The sequence below is a fragment of the Calypte anna genome, chromosome 20 (assembly GCF_003957555.1).
Source record: "Calypte anna isolate BGI_N300 chromosome 20, bCalAnn1_v1.p, whole genome shotgun sequence".
NCBI lineage: Eukaryota > Metazoa > Chordata > Aves > Apodiformes > Trochilidae > Calypte > Calypte anna.
In genome coordinates, this window is record NC_044265.1 from 5,852,702 (window position 1) to 5,867,960 (window position 15,259).

The window sequence follows — 15,259 nt, forward strand, 5'->3', positions numbered from 1 at the left end:
GAGGAAAAATTGGTTATTAGACTCATTTCTGGACCCAGCTCTTGGGAAGCCATGCTCACAAATGCAAATCTGCAAAATGGGTGTGTGATTGCAGGTCTGACTTGGAGATACGATTAAGATTACAGTTTGGGTAACTGACTATGCTAATGTGTTTAATTAGTGATTTGCATATGCAGGCTTTTGAATTTCAGTAGTTGGTGATTCATGCAGTTAAGCGCCAACTTTAGCCTTGCTGTCAGATGTAGACAGAGGGAGGATGCCAGCAGTACCCCCTCTCCCCCACATCAGATGCACAGAGCAAGTGCTGTCACCAGTCAAGGTGTAATTTCTCAAGAACAACCAAGGCTTCATCTGTTTGAGAAGCAAACGTTGTAGGGCGATGAATCTTCCTGCTGTTGTTAGGTAGCCACTTTTATTATTTAATATTTTGCAATACTCTTATATAAATCTAATTGATGTCTTTTGTATTAGTAACTGAACTGTGCATTTGTTTACTTTGGAGATGACCACCTTAGTGAATGTTACTGCTGAGAGGACGTTTGCCAATAGCTAGGGGTGATATCCCACAGTCTTAGTCAATCAGTTGGAGAGAGTTTATTCTGCTGCTGCAATGCTGGTAACTCAATAGTTTGCTTCTTAATTCATGGCTGACCTTTCATCTAGAATTGGAGAGAGCTAGATTTGACCTTGATAACTTGCTTGTGAAGTTTCAGGGCTTAGGCACACCAGGAACTATTTTGTTATTTCTGTTTCACTTAGGTCTTGGAAATGTTCATTCTCTTCATAGGGGCAATTTCTCCCATGCAGGAAGGCACTGAGCATAAGTGCCAGATGTCTCAGTTCATCAGTCTGGGATATATATTTGTATTTATATATAGTGCTTTATATAGTTTGAGACCTTTTTTTAGCATTTCATCTAAAATAACAAAACCCCTATAGTATAATAATAACAATATGCAAAAACGTGAACTATTTTTGCATAGAAAAGTTATTTCACCAGCTTTTGCCAATGGTACCATGGCCACTGCTCAAGGGTAATTTCCCTCTATAGCTGCTTACTCACACGAGTAAGTCACTAAACTTGATCCCACTGTGACTGCTCCTGTTTGCACGGAATCAGTGGCTGTGAAGGGATGACTCAGAGAGCAAAATGGGATACAATGGGCCACACATGGACATTCCAGAAGAGTGTGTTCTCTCCAGTGCTAATTAATTTTCTGCTTGGTAAAATACTTAACAATACAAAACACTCCTAATTTCTTTTTCCTTTAAACATTTCCATCAGCCTCTTAAAGGTGCTTTTATGAACTCCATTCAGTCCTTTTCTATGTTGATTGATGACTCAGGACTAATTACATGGCTGGTTTATGATCATGACATCTTGTCCCTGAACAGCATATTATTACTTACTAAAACTGTGACAAAACCCACCAACCTTAGGAATTAAACAATATCAAAAGAAGGGAATTTAAAAGGAAAATGCTGAGGACTGAGTGAAATTTTGTGAAGGCAGAGATCAAATTCCAGGGGAGAGAAGAGAAGACGCTATCCAACTTCGAGGGTGATTTCAAATACCTTGAGAATATGAGGCATGATAAAAATATGGCCCCTGCAGAGGATTTCACCATGAGGGATAGGCTTCTCACCAGGTGAAAAAAATTACTTTCTAATAGCATCTGCCTATTTTACATATATAATGAGCCAAACTCTATGTGGTCATATTACTGTCTGGGAAGTGCTGGGAGTGAGGGACAATTTGCTTCCAGTCATTTTCACCAGAAAACTTTCCCTGCTGAATTAATTATTATTTTTAGCTTTTTATATAAACTTTAAATAATATATCGTCATGTATTGTCAAGGTCTCTTGCATCATATTTCAGAGTTCTTTGAATAGATAATATTTGAGACACCCTTCTCTCTTCTCCCAAATCCAGGAAGTATCTTTCCACAGATAAAAGAACTGAGGCAAAGAAAGTTGAAGTAACTTGTCTGAGATCCTGAAACAAGTTTCCAGCAATGCCAGATACAGGACTTTGCTTTCATTACTCCAGAATCACTAGGTCATCACTCCTCCCTCATTAATGCAGGGTGGAGTCTCTGCAGCAGAGGCTGAAACACAGAGAAATCTGGGCTTACCAGAGGACCAGTGCAGAGCACTCCTGCACAGTGCCAGGTCCCACCAGCTTACTCAGATGTGTAGTGTGGCCAAAGCCCTCCTGAGATCCCAGGCTCATGTTTAATCCTTGGGGGTAGGCTGGACAAGAGCACATATTAGCTGAGAGGTATTTATTTGGAGGTCACATCCACCTCCCTTCTTCCCTCAAGACAAGGTATCAGGTAGTGGGGGGGGGAAATCTAGTACTGCATTTGTAAAGACATTTATAGTACACAGGCTTTTCTACTCTAGATTTGTACATGAGAGTCATTTGATTATAAAAAAAACATGGATCTCGACAAGCTGTGGATGCAGGAGGCTGAGCTGGTCAGAGTTCCCAGGACATCAGGCAGTGTAAGGCACCATTCCTGACAGGCGAGCATTACACCCTGTAGTGTAACAAGGCAACCAGGTGCCCCTAATTGCCAGGGAGTGGGCATGAGCTTGTGTTAAGACCACCTGTGCCTAATTAGGGCAGGGCCCCACTGCGCATGAACAGAACCAGGGGGCCAATAAAAGGTAGGAGTCTCAAACCCGGGGCCTCGGCATTCGCCCACACGGTGAGGCTCTGGTGGTTTATTGGTCCCCTGGTCCTGCTCATGCGCAGTGGGGGCCTGCCCTAATCAGGCACAGGTGGGCTTAACACAAGCTCATGCCCACTCCCTGGCAATTAGTGGCACCTGGTTGCCTTGTTACACTACAACACCCTATGAAATGTTTTTGACATGGATAATTAATTTTCCTCTTCACTTCCTAAAAAACCACCAAGTGCTGGTGACAAACTCTTTTCAGAATAAATCCTGTTTTGAAGCAAGTGAGAGTTGCAAAGGTCTGGAATACTGATGTCAGAAATGCTTATTTTACGCTAGCAGAGAACAAATGTTTCAGTGGTGAATAAGAACGGTTCATAAGAAGGGAATATGGGGCTGCTGGGAGTTGGTCCTCACTCTCTTCTTTAATGCAGATGAGGGTGAAGCCAACTTGTGCTTTTGCAGCACAGTATACTTGTCTTTTCCCAAACACAAACACATACTACAAAGATAACTTTTTTTTGAGGAAGAAAACCAACCCCATCATTTCTGGCCTGTATAGTAATCAAGATAACCCTCAGAGTGGAGCAGTGTGCAAGAAGTAATGGACCCGAGAGGGCTGTATTGCCTCTTTATTGTAGGAATCTGTTGCTTAGGTTAGGAATGTACCAACTGGAGTGTACAGGTACTACCTTGATTAGCAGTTTCAGAGTCTTGTAAAAAGTATTTCATCTTGCTCTCTCAAGTAGGTGGAGCTTTGTTAGCAGGTGGAGCCTAGGAAAGGGTCACCTTTCAATACTACCTTGAATCCTGAAGTGGAGTTATTGCAGAGGAGAAGGTGCTGCAAGGGACTGCAGGCTGCATCCTCCAGCCCGGCTCCATGGGCTCCCTACTAGACAGTCACTACTGGAAGGGGTACACAAAGGTGTCAGAAGTATTTGTCCCCTGCCCTGCTCCTGCCTGTCTGGGTTAGACCAAGTGCCCTACAGAGTGTCCTGCTGCCCCTGCTCTGGGAGTTAAAGCTATTAAAGAACGATTTTGCCTCTTTTTTTTAAAAAAAGTAAACATTTTACTTTTATCTATCATAGTCAACTGACTAATGCCAGTAAAGCATGCCTAATTGGCAGGATTTAGAGACTGATCATTTCAATTTATGCCCAGAACAGGTAGGGCAGCAATGAAAGCTTCTTCCACCCAACCCCACCCCTTCTCACCAGTGTGCCTCAACCCTGCCCTGAAGGGACCACCTGGAGGGCTGAGAAGGGAGTTCCCTCCCTCTGTGCAATAAAAAGGCACAGTCCTACAGTAAATACCAGGTTAGGCTTATGGCTGTTTAATAGCTAGTGTACCTCTGGTAATAAAGCTCTTGAAGGGCTCGTGCAGAAGAGCACCTGCTAGTGTATTCATGCAAAAGCAGGAGCCATTTGCTAAGCCTTTAAGGACTTGGCAGAAAACACTAGAATGGAATTTTCACTTCATGTTGCCATGAGGTCAGTGAGAAAACAGTTCATTGCCCCTAGCCTGTCTGTTGGAAATGATTCCCATCACTGCCAGTTTGCAATAGCCTTCCCAGAACCATGTACTGTTTGGTATCACTTCCTTCTTTTCAGGCCTCTTCACCACATGGAGATCTGCCTTGTTCTTTTTGCCAAAGCCTTTCCAATCTGTCAGCCTTACTCATGAACTCCATCCCCTACAACCAGACACACAACTGTCTTAAAAAAGATTTGAGTGCCTCAGCCTCCACAAGCCCAAATCCATGGGAGCTGATTCTGGAGAAAGGTGCAATTGACCATATTTTTTACTGGCAGAGGAAGAACTACCAAGGAGTCGTGGTGTCAAGTGGGAGCATTTCCTCATCTAAATAAAATGATCTAAAAATAATAATAATAATAATAATAATAATAATAATAATAATAATAATAGCAAACCTGTACAAACTTCATGTCACTGTGAGCCTTTACTCCTTTACTATATCAGGCTTATGCAATTGCAGAACTAAAATAAAAATAACATTTTCCAGTAGCCATTACTAGTACTCAGATTGCCCAATGCAGGCATCATTGCTTTTCTCAGCATCTACTTTATCGGTTGTCTTCCACCCCAGAGAAGTCCACAGTTCTTGGCAGCAGCTCTTGCTGATGTGGAGTGGGTGATTGCTTAAGAATCCTTTCATCAGCAGCCAGGTACTAACACTGTGCTCTGGAACAGCAGCTTGCCAGACCTGGCCAGCACACAATCTGGATGGGCTCCTTCAGTGTGGCAGGAGGAAACCAGGATTCCTTTTGACCCCTTTGAGTACATCTTGTTCTATGTCTCTCTGGATATCTAGGTTTTCTGTCATGTTTTCTTCCCCAGGATTTATGCCCATGCCACAGCAGCTTCCCAGTAGTAATCCAGGGGCCCTGCAGCTGCAGTGGAAGCTCTGGACGGATGTGTTTCAGCAGAGCATTTGGCACGTCCAAAACCTTAAAACTTGTGTTCATCATTGTGTTGCTGCTTCTCATGTAGAACATGCACTTGAGTACTTTGTTGAATTGGAACCCAATGATAACTGTTAAAGCATCAGCAGTATCCCACTGGTCAAATGTTTTGTTGTGGGTTTTTGTTTGGGTTGGTTTTTTTTTTTTTTGGTGGGAAATGCAAAAATGCTGAAGCCACTGTAATCTCCTTTTGTACTAGAAGAGTCAGACACATCAGCCTGTGTGCATGGGTAACTCTTGAATTTGAAAACACATGAAAGGGCTAAAAATTTTCTAGGGCATGTGCTGTAAAACTGAGCAAGGTACAAAACTTTTCCCAGAGACACTGTGATCTCAGATCCATGTATATACATGTAAATACATCAATGTAAATACAGATCTATGGGTTTATCATTACTCATGCAAGTAATAATAGTTCCACTGAAATCACTACAGCTACGTGTATTAAATGAAGCACATATATAAGATCAGGATCTGAATATGTAATAGGCAAATACACCTGCAGCTATGGCAACTGCACTTCTAACTAGAGTCACATATGTGCATACAGCTTCCATTACATTTAGGGGCTAACTGATAATCTGAAGGCATATGATAAATTGGTGAAAGAGCCAGGACCAGAAACTGCCTCTTTTGTTTCAAAGCTTAGTTTTTATCCTTTACATCTTAATTTCTGTCAGCATTCTGCCCTCATTAACTCTGCAACTATGTAATTTGCTTTGAAAATGGTTAAGGATACTGTGTACCCAACAGCTAAACTTGTACAGAAAGGCTTTCCAGCTCCTCCTCCACTCCCCTCAGATTTGGGGACTCCACACAATAACATGAACTTTAAGCACAAAAATATTTTCATCCACAGGAGTGGTCATCAATAACTCAGCAGCAAGAAGGCAGTGCAGCTTGGAAGTTATCTTTCTCCACAGAGCTGGCACAAAAGCTGGCTTGTGTGCTGAAGTTAAGTGGAAGTGGCTGGGGTCCAGCTTGCATTCCTTTAAGCAACCAAACTGCTTGATAATTACTCCTTTTTTTTTTTAATTCTACTCATCTGTCTGTGCCAAGTTATCCTACAGATTTTATTCTGCTCCCTATACATTTAAATGATAGACATGTTTAAGTAGCTTAATAAATTACATTCTAGGTTCACTTTCTGGCCTTCTGTATTTCAAAAAACAAAAGAGGCACAACTGGTATTTTTACTGTTTCAAGTAAGACACCTAGGCTCAGAGAAGTGTGGCAAATCACTGCCAGAAATGAGTTACTGTCTCGATGGCAGAGGCTAGGAAACAGCAAAACAATGTTTCTGCTGGGGAGCCACCACTGCCCTCCTTCTGCTTCTCTAACCGGCTCCAGGCACTTTCTCTTGTTCTTGTGATTCCCTTCCTGAATTACTTCAGCCAAGTAATTGTTTCATCATGTTGCACAGAAATATTTTCCCATTGTGTCACCATAACATTCGTTTCTAAAACCAAATCTCCTTGCTTATAGAAAATACATGGCAAACTTTTGTGGACCTGGATCCCAGGTGAGGGAAGACTCCTGTCAGAGGAATGGGACACAGCAGATGAGACTTTAGAGGGATTTTTACTTTGTTTGAGAGGGTTGCAATTCCTATTATTGTAATTTCTAGACAACATCAAGGAGCTGCTTACCACAGGCTTAATGAATTGCTGTTGCAATATCCTAGCAAACCCAAGGTATTTATAGAAAACAAACAAACTGTTGTGCATGATAGGGGCCATGGCACCTTGTAGCCTATATCAAAAATTCAGTTCTTTATGCTGACTGACATGATGTGAAGAGGTGTCTGTGTTTGAGCCCAGGAAAACCAGGTTAGCTGAGTGAGCCAATACTTCAATAGTGTGAGTTCTTGGAGAATTTATTCTGCAAATTGTATGAAAAAACCTTTTATTTATATACCCTGAAGTCTAAGACAATACTTTGGCATTTCTGTCATGTGTGATATAGGAATACCAAAGGCAAGAGCAGATAGGACAGAGCAAGGATAAAACTGGATGTAGATCAGAGTCTTCCTTAGATTTTCATTAGCTAGAAAATATTACTGGTATTATTATTTATTATACAAATTATTTTAATAGTAAATATATGAATATATGAAAATTTTCAAACAAATGAGGGTTAGATATGGTGCTGTTCTGTGAAAATGTTGCAAGTAGTTGGAAGGTTTGGAACTAAATGTGCCCTTTTGTAAATGCAAATCAATTCACTCCAGCAATTCTTAACCCATTTCTCCTTGTTTTTAAATTCCAGCCCTATTGTTTTTCGCATTCAGGCAGATCTAACCACCAACATTTCTAGGAGGGCAGAAAAGGCTTTTATTCAAAACAAAACATTCAAACAATTTAACAGGTGGGAAAATGATCACAAAAGGCATTTTGATTTCCAATAGTCTTGACAGATCAAACTGAGTAAATAAGAATTACAGCTGTGCCCAGCTTGAGAGCTTTCATGCATCTCCTGAGGATCGGGGTGCTGGCACCAAACCCAGGGGCAGTGCTTCTGGTGGCTGCACTGCCCCTTTCAGGGTCATCTCAAAGAGAAACTCTCTTGACATTTCACGTAGTTTTGCATCAAGCTAGCACTGCATCATAAATTTCACATGATCCTGATGTCAGTCCAAGGCAGTATCTAATCTTTTTAGGTGTTTACATACTCACCCTAGATTGTGCTGCTCATCTGCCCAGGCTGGGGCAAAACAGCCTCAATTCACGTGAAAGAATCAGTAACCTCAGAAAACCTCAGGATATTGTCCAAGTGTAGAGTTTCTACCAAGGCTTAGCTTTGCCTTGCAAAGCTTAAACTCTCAGACTATGTTTTGGGTACCACAAAACAGTTAAGTAGAACTTTATTCTCTTAGTGATTTCATTTCTCTGCTCAGCAACATGAATTTCATGTACAGCTTTGGCCACACAGTTATACTTTGGCTGTATTGATTTATGAAAAAAAATATTGAGAAGTTGAACCGAATTGTTTGTTTGGGGGATAGTTACCTATATTTCTAGTTTTGTTTGGATTTCCTGAGTACTGTTTCAGTACCCTTTCAGCGTACATAAATAGGTTTAAATTTTTCTTCACACTTCACATAAGTGTTCATGATTTGCCCTAAAATTCTGACTGTTAAGCATTTTTTCAAATTTAAACACAAAGAATACTAACACTCAGGAGAGTAGCAATAATATATTTTTGCATTGGCAATTGGTAGCAAAAAGAGTTAGAACCAAAGTCATCATTATCTCCTGCCCACCATATAATCATCTAAGTCCAGTACAAACTGAATGCAGAACCTTGGCATTCCAACTTGGTGGGGCTTTAGACTCACTTTATGTTGGTACAAATGACAGGAAAATGCAGAACAATGCATACTGTGTCTTAAGCAATATCACTATAAATAACAAAAGATTTGTAACTTGGCCTCATATACACTTTTTTCTCTTTATTAAAGTAGGTACTGAGTTGCATTGACTTTTTTTCTGGTCATAGCTAATGAAACATTGCTTGAAAAGTAGCTAGTGTGAGAGTAACTTAATATTTTATACACATCCACATCAATGGTAGTTGTTCCAGCAATGAAGTTGTAAAGGCAAACATTGTGCACAAAGCCTTTTTCAGGTTGTATGTTTGGTATCTGAAGGTTATTGCATCATTTCAATGAGGAAAACCCCATCTTGTTATCAAATGTGATCAAGTCTCCCACCCGATAACCCTTTGGTGCACGTGTGCAATTTGAGTGATTTTAATTAATAGAGGAGAAACAATTAGTACAGAAACAAGGGTAAATTTCCTTCACATTCTAAGAGTAACTAATGGAAAGCAGCAGGAAAGAGTGAAAGCCACACCAGTGCAGGTGTTGAGCTGTGCAGGATTTTACATGTTTTGGACAGATAAGGATAGAGTAGTAATTTCTATTAATAGATAGAACTGCTAAAAAAAGTATAATGGTAGTTTAAAATATTCTGGTTTAAAATTTAAAATATTCTGGTTTAAAATTATACATATGATTCCTTTTGCAGAGCTAAGCACAACTGAATTCAAACACCCAGCAAATGGTAAAACAGTGCTAGACACTTCAGAAAGGGGTATCTGTGCTAGGAACTTGATCTTACAGGCTTATTTCTACATAGAAGGAAACTGATATTTTAGTAGTAATGGAAAGACCTACATAAATTAGTGAATGTAATAACTCAGAAAGGAAAACAAAGCCCAAGAAAAATGCTGTTTATAAACTTGCTTAAAATTCAAAGCAGGGTACTGGAGTAAGTGCCTTAGCTTCCTTGCATGGTTTGCCTGGATACAGACTGTGAAGTCCTACCACAGGCTGTACTGGCTTGTTTTAAGGAAAAGAAGCTCAAGAGACCCTATCAGAAGACAACCAAGACATACCAAGTCCTGCTTTCAGACAACAGAATCTTACTTGTAATGGGAACTATACCAATATTTGGCGCTGAACCACTGTTTGGACAGGGATTTTCCAGTTCTTCTGCTGTGATTAGAAAAGGTATTTGGAATCTTTTGTCTAATTTAATGCTTGAAGTTTTCTCAGATTCATTTCCAAACTATTTTTTCCAGACTTTTTTTCCAGGAGTTTTTTTAATTACGGGGGCTTTTTCATATGCTTGTTTATAAAGCAGGGTATTTCATGACCTCCATGTGTTTTATAGCACTACAAAGCTCCTAAAATGTGAATTGTGTGGTTAATACAAGATTAAGAATGAAGGATTCTCAAATTCTTTTTCTGACTCTTTCACAGATTCCTTCTAAGACTAGTGTAAAATTGGTGCATTAATATCCTTGATTTTCCTATCCATAATTGCATCTTTCTGACAAAACCTTATTGCTGTATGTTTCCTTCTGAATGAAAAATATCTAATCCTAATTAAGAGATACATTAGAATACAGCAGTAATTCAAACATCGTTCTTTAAAGTGCAGCACCACCACCCTGGCTCTTCTGAACTATGACAGGCAAAGTTTAAGGACAGGGATTAGCTTGTTCATATCTGATAGAGCTCTGTCCCCAAAACTGGACTTTTAAACAGATATAAATACCTTTAGTACATCTTATCTTTCAGTCTACCCTGCCTTCCAGCCTCCACAAACTGAACTTTGTTGGAAGCTTTGTCATTAGGAAAGAAAGACAAAAGGAAAAAAAAGAAAGAAGTGTATCTGAGGACATCTTCAGTCCTCCAGCAATTCCACCCTCAGCAGCACTGGATTCTGACTGGGAACACTGTTTGAAAGTTTGGGTAACATTACATGGCCTACAGCACAACAAGAAAATAGGATCTAACGATGTGGATAAGTTTCGTAACTAGAAGAATAGTAGAATAAACAGCCACAGGAGGCTGGAGTAATCATTGTCACGAGGGACAGTCAAGACAAGATCTAACATCTATCTTGCCTGCAAGAACTTGAGTCATGCTAGTGCAGTAGCGAGCTCACCCGGGAAAATCTATTCTTAGGGTCTCATAAAAACAACTTAACTGCACTGTATGAATTGAAGAGCAAATGGGAGAAATCTGGATCAAGATTAACACTCCACTACTTACATCTGCACAGCTCGTAGCCGGAGGTACAGAGGTATTGTGGGAGCAAGGAATGTGAAATAAATTTCAATAAGAGTTCTGGGAGATTCAGCCACAGAAGGCTATGATTGCAAGCATCAAAAAAAGAAAAACAGTTCTTCCTGGAGAGAGCATGCTTTGCTTGAAGAAGCAACTAGCAACTTGAGGATTTGTCCTTCTTGTCTGTATTGCAATGTATAAACACAAATTCAAGTCCACTGTCTTTATCCTGAATACCCCTTCTGTGTGCAGTTGCCAGACAGGCCATAGGAGTGTCTTTTCTGGGGCGCTGGAAATCTAGATCTAAAAGCTTGAGTTTGGCCTAACAGGAAAATGGAAAATGCTGAGTAAGACCCTATCATTTGCCCAGCTCCCTCCACATAACCAGCTTGATACTGTTAACTACTTGGAGACCTGGACACAGAAGCATACAGGGGGGGAAGTAACACAGCCTGGGAGTCCTGCCCAGCTGGCGTGTTCCACAGGTTGGCAGAGCCTTAGTTCTCAAAACAGTTACAGCTTGATCTGCCACCTCCTCTGCCAAACCCCCCACTGATCTGCCTCGTGCCCCCCAGCAAACACACATTCACACAGAAACAAACACCTCTGATCAGAGAAACTCCATCTACAGATTTTAGAAGAATGTCTCAAGAGAAAAGATAAGGGAGTTGTTCATACCCCTCTCACCTGGCTGGGTTGCATGAGAGCTTCCTGAGCAATGACCGAAATTACCGACATCCAACAGAAATGCTACTTTCTCATGTTTATTCCTGTAAACTCCAAAATAAGAAATGCAAATCATAATTTAGAGAATAGAAACTCTGTAAAGAAAAACAAACAAACAAACAAAAACTTATTGTAAGCTTCCTCCCTTACTTTTTCTTCCTCCCTCCCACTTCAGGCTTGGTGTAACTTTGCCAAAGACTGGTCATGGTTTGGATAGCACATCTTGCTCTACACGTTTGGAACAGCAAGAAGTGCAAAAGAAACCAAACACAAACACCTCCTCCCCAAACAACACCCAAGTGGCAGCTAAAGCAAGTGATTAGAGGAAATAAAATGAGGCAACAAGAACTAAGTCCCAGCTCTGCTCCTTCCTGGTTTTCTCTTGGGGGTTTTGGATTTTGTTTTTGTTGTTATTTTTTTTTCTCTGTGTCACAGAAAAAGTAAAAAGACCCAACTAAAATCCTGATCCCTGATCATGGCATTAAGCCAGATTGAGCTCGAATTTCAACCCTGTGCTTAATCTACCTTTAAACGTGCCTGCAAAATAAAACAAGCTACTTTTTTTAACCTAGACATAAAGTTTATTAAAATTGTTCATTAATGCTTCAAATGTAGCAAGAATGCATAGATCCCAAAATATACATATGTATTTTCTTATAGAAATAGATTATTCTTTATAATAAAAAAAACTGTAGGAACATCTTTAACAGATTACTCGATTCATGACTGACAGTTACACGAGATTGCATCATGTACACAGCATTCCCAGCCATGCTTAAAGGATTGCATCACTTCGCCCTTGCTCTCCTCTCGCTCTTTTAAATAACCCCAGCGCCCAGCAGCCTGCAGAGCCTGCCCAGGGCCGGGGCCGCCAACCCCACCGCGCCGCCCCGCTGACAGCCCCCGGCCCCCGGTGAGATCCCCGCGCCGCGGCGGAGCCTTCCGCCAACATGTAAATAAAGACCAAAAACAACAACAAAATTAAAAACCAAACCGACCGACACCCCCCTCCTGGCTCCCCCCCGGCCCGGCCCCCGAGGAGCGGCGGCTCCGCTCGCCCCACGGCCCGGCCGGCGGTCAGCAGCGAGGCGAGGAGGCGAGCAGGGGCTCGGGCAGCTGTTTGAACAAGTTCCTGAGGGTGCTCAGCTCCCGGGATAGCTGTTCCACCTTCTTCTGCAGCCGCTCGTTCTCGGCCGTCAGTTCCAAGACTTTGTGCTGCGTCTCCAGGTTGCGCATTTTGGCTTTGTCGCGGCTCTTGCGCACCGCGATGTTGTTCCTCTCCCGGCGGAGCTTGTACTCGTCGCTGTGCTTGTCCACGCACTTCTTGGGCTTGTTCTTGCCCGCCGGGGGAGCGGAGTAGCCCCCGCCGCCCGCGGCGGACTTGGAGGACTCGGAGGGGTTGGGGGTGCCGGGGGGGCTGGAGGAGGAGGAGGTGGACAGGTTCCCGCTGCTGCCGCTCGGCACCGACTGGTAACCCAGGTAGGAGCGCACGGTGCTGCCGTAGGGTGAGGACATGCCCCCCGGTCCCGGCCCGGCTCCCCCTTCTTCCTTACGGGGCCCTTTGCAAGAGTCCAGGGTCTCGAAGACCGGCTCCACTTTGGTCTCCACGATCTGGGGCGGGAAGCAGCCCGGCAGCCCCCCCGGCTTGTGGCTCTGGCTGGCGCAGGGGTGGCTGTGCCGGGCGAGGCTGATGTAGGTGTAGTCGGGCTTCTTGCTCCCGCCGCTGCCTTTATAGTCCTCGGCGAAGAGATCGGAAAGGAAATCTTGGCCGCCGCCGCTGGTGCAGGGAGGCTCAAAGTTGCCCCCTGCTGCTGCTGCGGGAGGCGGCGGCTGCGCCGGCTGCTGGGATGCTAAGGGGTCCAGGTAGGGACTGAAGTCGATGGCTCTCTCGTGGTCCCCTACGGTGAGCTCGGTCATGGAGCGGCCCCCGGCCGCCCGCGGGTGCAGCTTGTTGAGCGCAGCCAGACAGTCCGCCTCGTAATAGAAATTAGCCACTTCCATGGATTTAAAGGCGGGCGGCTGGATGGGGAGGCATGCTGCGTCCCAGGCCACCAGGCGTTGCATGAAAGCAAAGGGGGATGCGGGGAGGAGAAAAAGGCGCAGGGGGGGCCCCCCCGGCAGAGGATCAAGCTGCCGCCGTCGGGGTGGGGGGGGTCCAGACCCTGCCTCAGTCTCTGGCGCTGGGCACGGCCCCCGGCTGCGCTGCCCACCTGGGCTGGATCAGTTCCTGCTGCGCGGCGGGGCTTCACCGCTCCTGGAGCTGCGGCGGGAGCTGGCGCCTCTCCTCCGGACCATCTGGTTCTGGGTCCCGTGTCCTAAAGTCTCTGACTTAGGAAAGTTCCTTTCCTCAGTTATTTATAGGGGCGGTGGATCCCATAGCAACAGGCGCGTCACCGCCTGGCCGCCTGCCACGCTGCACGCTCGGTAACTGCTGGCCCCGGCCCCGGAGGAGGCACCGGGGGCGGGTGTGCCGGTGCGGTGCCCCGCCGGGCCGTCCGCAATAAAACCGGAGCCGTGCCGGGCAGGAAGGGAGGGGAGCGGGCTGCCGGGTCCCGCAGGTGAGGGGGGGGTGGGTGGGTGCTGGAGTGGCAGAGGGCAGCGCTCAGCTCCGGCAGGGACACGCGTGTGCGGGCGCTGCCCCTACCAGCCCCGGCTCCGGCTGCCGCAGCCGAGCGGAACCGGGTTCTGGGGGGTCGGGGGGCGCGAGTCTCTCCTGGGTCCCGCCTCACCCTTGGGGAAGTTAAGGCAGGAAAGATTTTTTTAAGTCCTTTTGCTAAGGCAGGGGAAAAACTGCAAATAGAAGTCGGATCCCGTTATTATCCGTCCAGTGCTTGCTCACATAAACGCCACCGGCAAATAGCACTGTCCACCCGAGCGCAGACCCCTGACCGCGGCCAGCAGGGAGCCGAGTGAGGAGGAGCTGGAGCAGGGCACGGCGCTGCCGCAGGATCGCCTGCACCCGGCAGCCGGAAAGCCCATAGCTCCCCTCCTCATCTCTCCGTGCAGGGATGGTGGCCTTAAAGTTTGTCTTGGTGTATTTACTTAACATGATATGGTGCAACTGTCAGGGTACACGAGGGATAGGGAATCTGTGCCCTGAAACCAAAGGGGACCATGTGTAACGTGATTCAGAAAGAAAGGGACATACGTGCGTAGAAACATGGAATCCAAATGTTTTTAGAATTGCGGGGTGAGTTTGGGAAGGAAGAGTGAATCTTGATGTCCGTTTTTAATTAAAGACACCCACCTTGGGAATCAAACTTATATTTTCACTCTCTTACTCCCACATTTACCTGTCTACAAGCTGGTGATTCATCCCCAGAATAAAGGACATTAATTTAAAACAAAACATATAATTAAAGGAAGTAGGAGTGTCCTTTGCCTCAGTAAAGAAGACCCAGCACTGCAGGGAAAATGACACTGCCTCTTAGAATAATGTGAAGCAATCCTGCGGTGTGGGAAATATTGTAACGTTAAGCCAGAGGAACAGGTATTGCATTATACGATTCAAACAGTCAACTGTTCATAATGTTCAAACCTCAGAACATTGAAAAGAGGAAGAATTCAAGAAACAGTCAGTGGATCATCAGACTTTTTATTTCTTTTATTTCTTTTCCATTGTTTTTTCTTGTCGGGTTTTAAAAGTTTTTTGGTTTTTTTTTTCTTTCCATAACAGAAGTACCCTAACAGGTTTCCAGGCTTCAAATATTTCTAGTTCCATCTTTATCTACCAAGTTAATCTTTGGTGAATGTGCCAGAGATTAAATTGGAGCTGGGCCTGGCCAGA

The 15,259-nt window shown here is 44.1% G+C and overlaps 1 protein-coding gene and 1 long non-coding RNA gene across 2 annotated transcripts in view; one reads left to right on the forward strand and one right to left on the reverse strand.

The window, feature by feature from the left end:
* Positions 1 to 4,566, forward strand: part of LOC115599417 — a 50,106-nt gene extending 45,540 nt beyond the window's left edge. Inside the window, exon 4 of the long non-coding RNA XR_003988401.1 lies at positions 4,296 to 4,566. This is a non-coding gene — a long non-coding RNA (uncharacterized LOC115599417). The remainder of the gene's footprint in view (positions 1 to 4,295) is intronic.
* A 5,606-nt stretch (positions 4,567 to 10,172) lies between these two features.
* Positions 10,173 to 13,814, reverse strand: CEBPB (CCAAT enhancer binding protein beta). Its single transcript, XM_030462887.1, has one exon. The coding sequence runs from the start codon at positions 13,534 to 13,536 to the stop codon at positions 12,550 to 12,552; it is 987 nt and encodes a 328-aa protein (XP_030318747.1). The 5' UTR covers positions 13,537 to 13,814; the 3' UTR covers positions 10,173 to 12,549.
* Between the last annotated feature and the right edge of the window lie 1,445 nt (positions 13,815 to 15,259).

Bases quoted from the DNA above. Each gene is read 5' to 3' on its own strand.
- CEBPB (XM_030462887.1), bottom strand. From the start codon at position 13,536: ATGCAACGCCTGGTGGCCTGGGACGCAGCATGCCTCCCCATCCAGCCG.